The following is a 14108-nucleotide window of genomic DNA, read 5'->3' on the forward strand; positions in this document are numbered from 1 at the left end:
GGTCAGTGAGAGCACACAGAGCACTGACATGGATAAGTGGCTGTGAGATGCAGAATGTTCAAATGCATGTGGCAACAGACAGCGAATCATCGCTGTAGATGCCCATATCATTGTGCAGCGTGGTGGGGTCTCATTGCTTTTGAAAGGTCACTACCTGGCACCTGCAGGCGTCGATGAACATGCGACAGTCGAGTCTGGTGTACCCTGTGCATCACTGCATATACAGATGCACCCTTGCACTTTGTCTTGAGGAGAAGGGGGTCCAACGGATTCTCTACTAGTAGGAATCCAGGGACCAGCTGGGCTCATGCAGGTTGACCGTCACGACTTGAAAGCTGGATGGGAGATTTATAACGTACACTTATTAGACCAGATTTGTAGTTACAATCGTTGAATGTAGATATTCCATATTCATAGTATATCAAACCCGGGTACAGTATGTCTTTGGATGGAATGTCACTCTTTGGATCTGTTGATGTGCTTTTGACGGTCTAGTGATCTGATCGAGTAGTGTTTCATGTTGTCTCGTCTCTCAACAACGCTCAGGCCTTCTGTTTGCTCACTTTGGTCCGTGGGGCGGGTTTGTTGTTGACTCACTGACCTCGTTGGAAATAAAGAGTCGAGTCCAAGAATATCCACCCTTCAACTGGATGCCGCATTCATTCGTCGATCAGATTGGAGTCTGGTGAGAGTCGGCAGACTCTCGGCATCTTAGCGTGAGCTCTGTATGGGACGATGTGTTTATTTGTTCCTATCGTGGAAAAGCGGAAGAAGAATCCAATACAATATTTTCCTTCAAATGTCACAGGCCACTGCCTGAAATCCTGGTCCATCTCCTGCTCGACCTTGGCATCTTGAAACCTTTTCCAAGTGTTGGCTCGGAGGAAGAGGTCGTTGCTCCCGTCTGCAAACTCAGTGCGGTATGGACCTTTTATTGGCTGGGTTGTCAGGATTGAACAATATGATGTTCATGGTGCTAGAATTGAAGAGCCCGTGGAAAGTAGGCAGCTGGACAAGGGATAACCTACTCATCTACCACTGTAGAGCTTTAGAAAACCAACCTGAGATAGTACGGGACCGATGCATCCTGCCGCTCAGGGGCACGAGAGACGTTGCGATCATACTCATCGTGGTGAAACTAACGATCAAAAAGGCCTGTGAATGGAGAGAGAGAGAGGGAGAGAGAGAAAGTGATAGATCAATATACAACGATGAATATGTCCACTCTAAATTACTCCCTGAATCATCATGAGATTCTTCAATCTGAGACAATTCCCCATCCTCCGCCGACTGTTGGGCTGTCCGGTCTAGAGCCCAGGATCGGCAAGTGTACTACTATAGGCTGGGGCAGGCTAGCAGCCTCTTCCATAATGAGTATGATTCTAGCCTGTACTCCTGTAGCTTTAGACTTTAATCTCAAACCCAGCATCAGCCATCCAAGTATGTCTGGACTCTGGACCATATGTTTGTTGACTCCTTGGATTAGAATACTGTGCTTAATTTAGTCAACTTCTCACTCCTCCATCCCGTTCTGTGCCTTCTGTGGTTCTCGCCTTACCCCTGAACCAAATCTTCCCATGCTTATTTTTACCTTTTGACGTAGGCAGAGTACTTCTGGTAGGGTAAGTACTATAGCGGAGAGACAGACGATCCATGGGTCGCGTACAAAACTCTGTCCATAGACTCCATAGTCCACACCGGATGACACTGGAGCGACTCCACCGATTCCAGCAGCTTCGGCTAGGAACTGCACTTGCGCCGAACTTGATTCGAGGATCGTGAAGCACGTTCGGTCGGCTACCATGCTGCCCCTGAATGACATGGTATTTAGGATTGTGGCCATTAGTCAACATGTAATCAGGTAATCATGTACATGGGTCTCACAAAACACAATTGGTCAGTTTAGATGGTGAGGGACAAGATGAGAAAATCAATAACAAAACTCTGCGGGTAGATCTGCGCCTTGCGATTGGATCGTACAGTGGTGTCAATGTACAGTACTCTTGCGGTCAGCCCCCTTCCAATGCACAGACGAGAATAGCAAGGCGTCGGCAGCCAATGCGAACAACACTGGACGACGGGAGTGTTTGAGTGGCCGATGCCCCTTTTTCATGTTGGGAGGCGTGGGCTCGCGGATTAATCCACCGAGAGACCAATCTGATTGAAAAGACGTGGATGTACATGCAGCAGTTACAACGTGTCTATCAAGATCCAGTGTCACCGTCTACTCACGAGTCACCAACTTGCCTATTTTAGTAGTGACTACTAACTAGTACTGTATTCCACCCCCAATATCTAAAAGTCTGGTGAGCTAGGAATAGGTGCTCACGTCGCTGCCGATCCACGATCAAACTTGAGCCATTCCCAAGGACGAGGCACGGCATGGGACTGCTCGTTTGACTCGAGATACTCTCTGACGGGCGCTGGGCCCAAGGTCTCCATAGTTCATAGTCCATAGTCCAGAAGAATGAATGAACTCAACCCACGACTATTTAGTATGTACTTTCTCTGTCAGAATGGATCAGCAGCTTTGTACTACTACTTTGCATTTCATCGTGTTTTCATCTGCTTAATGTGGACCCATATAAAATTGTACAAAGTGAACAGAGTACAGACTACTGGTACATGAGGAGTAGCGTCTCCGCTGACGATAAGAAACAGTCTTTTGTTCTCTAATGAAATGAATTTTTTCTTCAAAATAAACAAACCTTTGTTTTTTAAAAAAAAAAAAAAAAAACATCCGATCCAATCTTGAAATCCTGAAGCGCTAGCCCGCTAGCGTCCTCTCCATCTCGCCGAAAAACAAGTGATGGATCAGCGATCATCGTCATACTGGCTCCCTGGCTCCTCTTTACACTCCCGGGCGCTCTCCGGTAATTTACTCCCCGTTGAACTGTTGGACTTGGTCGCGCATGGTCCAAGGCTCCAAGCTGCAGACTGCAGCTCCCAGACCTGAGCACCGACCTGCTGTGTAGCTCGTTTTTTCTTTTTCCTCTTCGCTGTTTTTGGTCCCTGGGATTTTCCAAGATTGTGCGCTTGAAGGAGCCGGGGGAAGTTCGGCGGATTTCTCACTCTCAGGGACATGCAGCCGCCCTTTTAGAGCAGTACTGACTACCGACGTAGTAGTCCTAGAATTATCGTGTGAGTAGATCTCGTGACGTCTCACGGTCAGGATGGATGCTTGCGCCGTTACTCTAGACTCTAGAGTCGACAGCGTTCAGGTACTAGTAGATCTAGACGACAAGGTCGTTGCGTGGTGTCGCAACTTCCATCAGCTGGGCTGGGCACTGACCGGCACAGTATCTGAGTATAGCCCTCTTAGGCACTTTGACATTTTGTAGATACCGGACAGTCATCGTTTGTCCGAGAACATTGACATGTGTCCTAGTTCGACTGTGCTGACTCCCGAGTCAGTGGAGTGGTGGACTTTCCAGTCGCACGATTTGGTGGAAAGTCTCTTTGTTTTCCTTGTTTGTTGTGATTCGTTCCATTGTGCCCGGCTGCCCAATCCATTGCAGCATACCATTGACCAGTGACCACAGTCCCTGAGTCCACAGTCCACATAGGCACACAGAACAACCATATGCTTGCAGGGTCGAACCGGGGGGTTGTTTGGGACTCGTCACTTCGAGTCGTGATCGGGTCCGACCAAGACGCGGGTTGAACGTGGAACAACAGTTTTCCCCAGTTTACAATAGAGACAACATTTGTAAGCAGATCGATTATTCCAAGACTAAGATAGTAGTTACCTTAAGCCTCCAGGTAGTAAGTACTGAGTAGTAAGTACTAGTTACGTAGTATGACTTTTTCTCATTCAATTCTTGCATCTGTCTCGACTCTGAAGTCTGGACTCTGGACCCATGATCATAACTGACTTCTAAGCCGTGTTATTTAGTTATCGCAACTTCGTTGGAAGTACTCAAGGCAATTCCCCACAGAGTCAGCTTTGCTTGGTTTTCTTTTCCAATCGGTATTGTTGGTTTGCGCGCGCACATGTAAGTGGATCATCAAGTGGGTACGTTAGTACATACTAGGGATTTTTTTTAATTTATTTGGACCCAAGCGTGCGCTGTTCGCAAGATTTTCCTCACACCGTTTTTGTGGTGGCTCAGGTTCCTGTTCATTGCGATTCACATTGAACATGTTGGTGGAGTATTCTCTCTCTCCGTCTGGGCAAAGTACTGCTGTACTACTGCCCGGCCATTGTATGATTGTAGTATTGTACAAGTATACAAGCACTTTGCAATTTGCAAAGTTTGCTATGTATTTCCTTCTGCTAGGTACAATCTCCAAGTCGTGCAGGTCCTTTCCAGCCTAGTGGGTAGACTTCATCATCATACAAGATCTGGTTTCTGCTTCGAGGGCTACCAGGTCTCGTTGCGTACTTGGAGCATAACCCCCCCGTCGACTACTAGAACACGGTGAGCGTTCCATGCCACAGGGCGGGCTGCATGACCGTTGTTGACCTGGTCTTTTGCCGAGGCCGAGAACCATGCTTTGACAGAATGCAGACCCTACCACATACTTAAACCCGACACAGTTGCGCAATGCACACATGTCAAAATGTACGTGCATTGAATAGCTCTTCCAGTTCAGGACGTGGATCAAAGTATGTCCAATTCTGCAGTAAACTACTCAACACTAAACCTTTCACGCCGAGCACTAGAGCGCGCACTAGTCAGCAGCCCGAAGGCGGGAACAAACGATCAATCGACCTCAACCTCGAAGTTCATAGAGTCAAACACCAGCCTAGCACCGTTTCGGCAAAGATTGACGCATCCTGTCAAACTTGTAAAGTGTGCACCAAGGAACACGATCAGGTGCTTGTTGTTGATTTGATTACATCGGGCCACTAGTGCGGAGCCAGTCCATGGAATCGATTCCGAGGGCGTTTCCGGTCCATCCTCAGTCAAACTTGTTGTGTACGGTAAAGTACTAAAGTGTGTAAAGACGTCAAGTGAAAAGTGCAAAGTCACCAGTGTTCACTGAAAATAGGCCAGGTGAACTCCACCAATGACGGAGCTGACTGAAACAAGCTACAGGCTGTCAGGCACTGGTAGTAGTAGAGTCGTAGAGTAGTGGTAAGGTAGACGAGATCTGATATTCATCTTCATGCTATCCACGAAAGCACATGTAAATCATGCAAGATACAGGTGCTGAGGTGACTACCTTTCCTCCATACATCCCTTGAAAACGAATGGAAATCGATTTTGTAGCCCCGCGTGAAGATGGGCGTGGCTAGACAATCGAATGACAGGTCTCTTCAGGTGTGTAGTAGATGCCAGATGCCAGCTCATTGCAATTGAACGGATGACCCGGGCAGTAGTCGATGTCGGATGAGTATGTATATGCTCGCTCATTATCTGTGATGTTCCAAGTAGTACCAGTACCACTACGAACTACCAACCTGATCAACACCAGATTCCTTGTGTTGCGTAATCAACATCCATCCTCTCTGCCGACTACGGTAGATCGCAGAGTCACGTCGTATTGCATGCATGCACGATTCAATCGAGTTCTGGCAGCGATGATTCCCGACAGGGGTGGGATTTCATGAGCTTGCAACACCGTGTCGGCTGCTCGTATCCCGGGGCATTGCATTACAACCGTCCATAACTAACTACCTACCTACATATGCCGGTGTCGAATGATCTCAACGGTCCATGGTCGTGTCTCGGGAGACGTGAGGACGCAGAGCCCCCGGCCCCAAACTCTTGTCTAAATTGTCTATGTGAGTGGAACGGATACCAAAGGACGACGATTCAGGCTTTCAGCTCGGTGCGACTAAAGTCAATAGCGGGAATTACCTAATGCGATCTCTCTGTCCGATCCACTTTGGTATCAGGTCGACCAGACCGCAAAGGTCCCATGCAGGACAAGACTCTCTTGTCGCAGACTAATCCGGTTCAAGAGCTTAGTGCTATGCCGAGCTGAATCGGCGGCCAATAACCATAATTGCCCATGACTCCATCGAGTGGAGTCGAGGGACTGACCAGGACTGCAATCACGACCATCACGACGATGCGAGGCCTCGATCTTCCTTGACCCTCCTTACCGCGCCGTTACCAACCTGTACGAGCGGAAAATTTCACCACAACGAGGTGGCCGTCTCGAGGGCTTGGGGCTCGTCACAAGTAGAGGTTCGTCATTCGTGAACTTCTTCTTCGGGCGTTCCCTTATTTTCTGATTTGATACCTTTTTTTGCCTTTTTTTTTCTTTTTCTTTTATTGTGGTTTTTCCGTTTACAATTAATCGGAATTCAAAGTCAAAGAAAAAAAGAAAAAAAAACTCTTCTCTTTCGAAGCGTGGAGGAGTGTATCTGTATCTTGATTTGAGTGGATGCCCTTCTGGACGAAGACGCTTCAATGTCAATCCACTTTCTCACGCTGTAGGAGACCCATAGATCAGAAATGGGGCTTTTCATTTCGTCGAATCTTTCTCAATGCCCACCCCAAACGGTCAGCTTCTCTTCTTCTCTTCACCACAAACACCCCTCGCGCCGCTGGTTTTGCTTGTTCCTGTCTCGTCCCAAAGCAGGCATCGTCCACTCTTGCAGAGCGCTGGCCCCAAGTGTGATTCAGCTTTAGTCACCCAACTCCTCGACGGTGTCCCTCGACCGTGCAAGTCCGTCATTGTCATTGCTGTAGGCCGAAGAAACACTCTCGGAATACCTCGCAGAAGAGTAAACAAGTGGGACACGTGCCGGAGGTAACAGGCGTCAACCCTGCCACTCTTGAACCTGCGAATATTCAACGTCAATTAGATCACCACAAACCAAGAGGCATCGACATGACTGCTGCACCGCCTGTGTCTCACGCCGTTCCTCCAGAGGGTCTCAATGGTGCATCCGGTCATCTCGCGCATAATCTGCCTCGATATCAAGCCATCGCGATGAATCCGAACCCCCCTGCACACCCAGCCATGCCTCCGCCAGAGCAGATGGTGCAGAACCCTCACTATCGTCACTATGCGCCGCCACCTACCGTGCACGAATCTCATTCAGGACCCCCACCTCCACCCCCAGCGCCGGCCCTGTCCTCGCTCGATCAGATCGAGGCGCGCTTGCGTCAGCTGGAGCACGAGGAAATGAACCGCATGGCTGCGCGCCAACATCTCCTGGCGATACGCAAGCGCGAAGACGAGGAGTTTCGAAGAATGACCGAAAGCGCCGAGGCTGAAGAGGAGGTATGCCATTGAAGCCATCGTCCAGCCCTTTGCACCCTGATCGCCCGAGGTTTACCAAAGCAGCAAACTAATCGCACATCTCCTATATTCGCAGGATCTCCGGCGCCAACGGAAGAAGATCAAGAGGGAGTCCATGGGCCTGGGCCAGAATCAGACAGTCGACTCTCCCCCCATGCGTCCAACAGCGTCGCGCCGATTGTCGGAAACCAGTGCGGCTACAACGCTGGCCTTTTTCAAGCAACAAAGCCCTCCAGAACCCCGTCAGACACTTTTACCACCCATCTCACGGACACCGCAGCCTCCGCCTCATCTGATGCACCCTCAGCCTCAACACCCTACAGGCCCACCTGCGCCTCCATCGCAGTCTTCTTCGTCCCAGCATTCACATTCGCAAGCCCATCCATCCCAAAGCCAGAATCAACACCAACACTCTCATCAGCATCCTCACCAACATCATCCTTCTCACCAGCACCAGGCGCAACACCATCACCCGCATCCACACCCGCACCCGCACCCGCACCCGCATTCTCATCAGCACTCGCAACAGCATCAACCTCTTCAACAACACCACCAGCACCAACATTCTGTCAACTCTCATGAACAAATGAATGGCGCAGGATCAGTGCGAAGGAAACAAAAATATACGATCAAAAACGTCGAGGCCTGGGGGGAACGCCATGGTCGTCCTGCAGCCCATGACCCTTCCGGGCGTGCGCTCTGGAAGCGGCCCTCGGACGGAAGCCTGGTGTATTTGACGTGCCCAATCCAAGGCTGCGGTAAATCGGACTTTGTCACCTTGCACGGCTTCATGTGTCATTTGACGAAAAAGCACAAAGACCGGACCTTGGGAAGCCAGTCGCGGGCTCTCGAAATGTGCGGCCTCATCTACGACCCCAATGCGCCGCTCCCTCCGGTACAGGCATCCAACCGCGCCTCGATGGGAGACAGTCCACTGGATGGGGGTCTGGATGACGAGGGTCACGATCCCGATATGGAGTCGGAGCCCGAGGACAGCGAGGAGTCGCGCGAGGAGATGTACAGGATGAAGACCGAGGCATCCGAGCGACACATGATCGATGGACAACGGACTCCCGAGTCGCAGAATGCGTCTCCAGTTCCACCCCGACTCACGATGGGTAGCTCGAATAAGCCATCCATCTCTTCTATCATTGACCGCACACCAGACTCCGGCTCGGGCCGTGAGACCCTTTCATCGGCGCCTTCTTCCGAGTCTCTGTCCCAAGGCCTCACCCCGGTGTCCATGGAACAGTCTGTACCTTTGAAACGCAAGTATGAATATTCTCCAGGGAAGGAGAATGCGGAACTCAGATTGGGCTCCGCCAGTGAGTGATTGAATGATCAATAATGCGTGATGTTACGAACCCGACACGCCGTCTATGCGAAGCATCCCGACCCTTACGATACTTCTCCACGAGCTGGGTATGGTCCACGAGGCACCGAAAGCATCAAGCTTATAATTCGCCATGCCTTTGTCATGACATGGGCCGCTCTTGCATATTGTCTCTGTCGTGTATCGAGTTCTTACAGTGTTTTAATCTTGCCGCTCTTTCAGTCAATACCCACTTTCTGTTGATTTTCTTTCCTCCACGATGATGAATGCGTTCTTGAGCCCTCATGGGCCGTCGCTGGGCGACATCTCATGACTCAGTCAGTGGGCTGATTAATGTGTAGTATTTGCTCTCTGCCATCCGATTGCTATATTGTACTCGCGAGCTTCATGTCGTGTACATACCAACCGCGCTCTGTTCCGTACAAACCACTCGCGCATAGTTAGAATGTCTATAGTCCATGGATGACTTCAGTAGAAGAACAAGTGCTCAGTGCTCATTTTCCATAATAGCACCGCGCTGTGGTGGACGGTTTGTCAACTTTACAATGAAAGGCTTCTCTACTTAGGTAAGAGGTAGAATCACGAGAAGAAATCGCCAATCAGAGCTAATTGGTGCCGGGAACGAAGAAGTCAAGCTTGGAATCATTAAAATTTCCAGTTCTACGAAGGACTGACTCCCTATCTACTCGCCAATACCACAAGAAGTATTTTACCGAGAGCCAAAGTCAGCTGTGGCTCATATAAGCCATCCTTCCTCATTTCCAAACGCATCGTAGATCTTGGCTTGAATGGCCCCACACTACGTCAGCCTTCAAAGCACATTAAAGACGAAACTGCCGGTCTGTACCGCCTCGTCGAAGCTCGCTCATCGCGGGGAGTCTCCATCAACATGCAAAGCACCAGGTCTCAAATAAATCTGCGCTGGGTTTAGCATCGGGGAGACCTGGACAAAAGTGCCATCATCGGAGGATCGACAATTATTTGTCTGGAATCCGGTTTGAGCACCTGACGCGCGCAATCCACACACCACAGTCAACCGCGGAGGAGACCCTCTCCAGCGTTGACAGAAATCAAGAACCGCGAAAGATAACCCCCAAACTGAGGCGCTATTGCTCGCCAGGTCTGCAATGACGGAATCAATTACCTCTGCTATGGAGCAGCTGCGGCTGGCAGCGAGCAGTGTTGATCCGTCGAAGGTTCAGACTCATCTGGAGACTTCGCTGGAAGGCAACAATCAAACTGCCAACGCTTCGAGGCCTCACAAGCAGACGTTCAAAACGGGGGCTGAATTGCTAAATGAGCTGGAGAATGAGCTTTTGACGCCATCGCCCCGATTCAGTACGACATGGCTCAATCAACTTCAAAAGTACGCCATTGACTTATCGACTATTGACTGCTGTGTTGTCCCTAATAACTGATGAACCAATGTCTTAAGACGATGGGACGTACCTGCAGAAATCACGGATCTGTTCGAGATCGCGCCAACCCAAACACGAACGGTAACCCGATTCACTCGAGAGGGTCTTGAAGGACGCGTCACTGGATACCGCGAAGTTACGATACCAGCGACAAGCGAGACAGCAAAAAATTCAACGTCCCTCCTCCGGCGCCCGGCTGGTCGTGCAGATTTCGTTCGCGGTGCCGCAGGATTCTTCCCTTTTGCTCCAGGTGGCTTAGATGCGGTGGAGGCTCTGGCGGAAATGGAGGCAGATGCTCAGACTGAGCAGTCTCGATCCGGTGGCAAAAAGGGTGGCTTGGATCGGATTATCAACTTTGGAACCGAGGGTGGTCTTCTCACCGTTCCGCCTGGATTTGACCGCGGGTTGACGTTCGCTGAGGCTAAGTCTAAGGAAGCTGCAGAGGGTGATGAGGAGGTGGAAAATGCTCTCCAGGAGGAAACCAACGCAGAGCCTGTCGATTCTGAAGTTGCAACCGAGACAAATGGAGTCGCTGAGGGTGCGGCCGAGGAAGCGGACAGTGACGACGAGGATGACGAAGAAGATATTGACGAACTACTGCCAGTTGAATTCCCGGCACTCGAGCCCCGCAATCAACTTCTGACTGGCATCCAGAAGGACAAGGGTAGAGAATGGGCCCATGTGGTTGATGTGAACAAAGAGATTACAAACTTCCATGATCTTGTCCCCGATATGGCCAGGGAATGGCCATTCGAGCTGGATACCTTCCAAAAGGAGGCAGTGTATCACTTGGAAAACGGCGACTCGGTCTTTGTGGCAGCTCATACCTCGGCTGGCAAAACAGTCGTCGCAGAATATGCCATTGCCTTGGCCAATAAGCACATGACCAAGGCTATCTACACGTCGCCCATCAAAGCACTCAGTAATCAGAAGTATCGAGACTTCCGAACCACATTTGATGATGTTGGTATTTTGACTGGAGATGTTCAAATCAACCCCGAGGCCAGCTGTGTGATCATGACGACAGAGATTCTGCGCAGTATGCTCTACCGTGGAGCAGATCTTATCCGTGATGTCGAGTTTGTCATTTTCGACGAGGTGCACTATGTCAACGACCTTGAGCGAGGCGTTGTGTGGGAGGAAGTCATTATCATGCTTCCAGAGCATGTGACCCTCATTCTTCTGTCAGCTACTGTACCCAACACGTACGAATTCGCATCCTGGGTCGGCCGTACCAAGAAGAAAGACATCTACGTTATTTCGACTCCCAAGCGACCTGTTCCACTTGAACACTATCTGTGGGCTGGCAAAGAAAAGTTCAAGATTGTTGACTCCAACAAGCGATTCATCGAGGGTGGCTGGAAGAAGGCGAACGATGTCCTGTCAGGAAAAGAAGCTAGACTCAAGAAAGAGGCCGAGGCTCAAGCCCAAGCACAGTCCCAACGGGGTGGAGTTCAGGGACGGGGACGAGGAAGAGGGCAGGATGTAGGGAGAGGCGGCGCACGCGGCGGAGGACCCCGCGGAGGTGGTGGTGGTAGAGGGCAAGCTGGAGGACGGGGTCAGCCCTCCAACCGCGGAACAGGCAATATTGCTCGCACCGGCCGTGGAGGAGGCAGACAGTCCGCTGCTCAGGACAAGAACACTTGGGTGCATCTCGTTTCGCACCTCCGCAAAGAGGACTTGCTTCCGGCCTGTGTGTTCGTCTTTTCTAAGAAGCGGTGCGAGGAGAATGCAGATTCTCTGAGCAATCAAGACTTCTGCAATGCGACAGAGAAGAGCTTGATTCACATGATGATCGAGAAGTCTCTGACGCGACTCAAACCGGAGGATCGGACATTGCCTCAGATTCTTCGGCTACGTGAGCTACTCAGTCGTGGTATTGCTGTGCATCACGGAGGTCTGCTGCCGATCATGAAGGAGATTGTCGAGATTCTTTTCGCGCGATCGCTGGTTAAGGTGCTGTTTGCGACGGAAACTTTTGCAATGGGATTGAACTTGCCCACTCGGACTGTTGTCTTCTCTGGTTTCCGCAAGCACGACGGCAAGAGCTTCAGAGATCTGCTGCCGGGAGAGTACACACAAATGGCAGGCCGCGCTGGTCGCAGAGGACTTGATACCGTGGGCTATGTGCTCATCACCAACAGCGGCCGAGATGAAGCTCCTCCTGCTGGCGCTCTGAAGAATATGATACTTGGTGACCCGACGAAGCTCCGTTCGCAGTTCCGTCTTACCTACAACATGATTCTCAATTTGCTTCGAGTGGAGGCTCTCAAGATTGAAGAGATGATCAAGAGGAGTTTCAGCGAGAACGCCACTCAAGCTTTGTTGCCCGAACATGAGAAGCAAGTCCAGCTCTCAGAAGCCAGTTTGGAAAAGATCAAGCGGCCACCTTGCGAGATCTGCGATGTAGACCTTGCTGCCTGTCACGACGCGGCGATGGAGTATGAGAGACTTACTACGGAGCTTTACAGTGGCCTGCCAACGACCCCTGCGGGTAAAAGACTCTTCGAGGTCAAGAAAATGGTGGTGTATCGAAAGGTATCGTTCCCCTTTCACTCCCGAGAAAAGACCCGGGTGAGCGATATCGAACGGAGTGTGTACTGATGAATCCCAACAGGATGGAATTCGCACTGCCGGTGTCATCACTAAAGAGGGTGTCACCAATGGAGCGGTTCCCTGCATTACTGTGCTGGAGATTGGCACCCTCGACAATCGCCGCCACCCTAGTGACGTCCTACCGTTCCTCCCCAAATTCCGACCTTACCTCCAAGCCTTACCCTCCAAGACCGCATCAATGCATCTCAAGATATGCAAGATTCCCGTGACCGACGTGGAGTGTATTACGACTACACGATGCAAGGCTGGCGGACCCATCTGGTATTTAAATATAAAGAAAGGCAAGACATGCTCTCTAGGTGTATTCGAATAAGCAAGCTAACATTTTGGAACAGAAGCTATCAAGTTTGCGGAAAAGGAACTAACGCAGTTGGCTTCTTCTTGGGTTAGTGCGCGATGGGACGAGATCGATTGGGTACGCATCAAGGAGTTGCAGTCACGAGATATCATCGATCAACGAAGAGCTCAGGCAGAGCTCATTCAATCGTGCCGCTGCATGGAATGTCCGAAGTTCCTTGAACATGTCAGTCCATACTCATTTCATTGAAAGCGAGTCACAACGCGTCTGCTAACCATCATTCGGTTCCCAATTCGCAGTTCGAAATGCAACATGATGAATGGCAAGTCAAAGAGAATATTTCTCAATTGAAGCAATTGATGTCAGATCAAAATCTTCAACTTCTTCCGGACTATGAACAACGAATCCAAGTGCTGCGCGAACTCGGATTTGTTGACGATCAATCTCGTGTGCAACTTAAGGGCAAGGTGGCGTGCGAGATTCACTCTGCCGACGAGCTCGTATTGACTGAGCTGGTTCTGGAAAATGTTCTCGCCGAATATGAACCGGAAGAGATCGTTGCACTCTTGTCAGCCTTCGTCTTCCAAGAAAAGACCGAGAGCCAGCCAACCTTGACCCCACGACTTCAAAAGGGTCAGGAGGCAATCGTTCGTATCGCTGAGAAAGTGAACAACTTCCAAGTCTTGCATCAAGTCATTCAGTCTACTGAGGACTCGAATGATTTCGTCAGTAGTCCACGCTTTGGTCTTGCTGAAGTGGTCTATGAGTGGGCTAAGGGAATGTCGTTCAACCGCATCACTGATCTCACCGACGTCATGGAAGGAACCATTGTTCGGACTATCACTCGGTTGGACGAGACTTGTCGCGAGGTGAAAAATGCGGCTAAGCTCGTTGGCGATCCAAACCTATACACGAAGATGCAGCAGGCGCAGGAACTGATCAAGCGCGACGTCATCTTCGCAGCATCCCTGTACATGTGATCTTGTTGTACAACTACATACTGTATGGAAACATGTTATTTGGACACGCATGCGCTACAGGGCTATGTGAAACGCGACATGTATGAGTTAATGTCATAGATCTCTCTCATGGTCACGAATTGAGTGACTAGCGTGTTAGGCTTTCTGTCTAGCTATTACTAAGATTACATGTTTGGACGTTGTAGCTTCGCAATGTAGAATCTCCGCACGCTATGACTTTTTCGCCGACCCATAAGCAAAAATCCGGTTCACTCGAGTAT

The 14108-nt window shown here is 50.3% G+C and overlaps 2 protein-coding genes across 2 annotated transcripts; both read left to right on the forward strand.

The window, feature by feature from the left end:
* Positions 1-6789: 6789 nt before the first annotated feature.
* N7539_005120 (uncharacterized protein) lies at positions 6790-8536 on the forward strand (the record flags this gene model as incomplete). The annotated part of the gene is made up of 2 exons (XM_056934722.1): positions 6790-7185; positions 7280-8536. 2 exons carry the CDS (start codon positions 6790-6792, stop codon positions 8534-8536), a joined length of 1653 nt encoding a protein of 550 aa, XP_056789916.1.
* Positions 8537-9663: 1127 nt separating this feature from the next.
* N7539_005121 (SKI complex RNA helicase subunit SKI2) lies at positions 9664-13848 on the forward strand (the record flags this gene model as incomplete). Its single annotated transcript, XM_056934723.1, has 5 exons — positions 9664-9902; positions 9972-12492; positions 12572-12871; positions 12917-13093; positions 13168-13848. 5 exons carry the CDS (start codon positions 9664-9666, stop codon positions 13846-13848), a joined length of 3918 nt encoding a protein of 1305 aa, XP_056789917.1.
* Positions 13849-14108: the final 260 nt, after the last annotated feature.

Source organism: Penicillium diatomitis (assembly GCF_028827545.1).
Source record: "Penicillium diatomitis strain IBT 30728 chromosome Unknown utg000005l_segment0_segment0, whole genome shotgun sequence".
Classification (NCBI taxonomy): domain Eukaryota; kingdom Fungi; phylum Ascomycota; class Eurotiomycetes; order Eurotiales; family Aspergillaceae; genus Penicillium; species Penicillium diatomitis.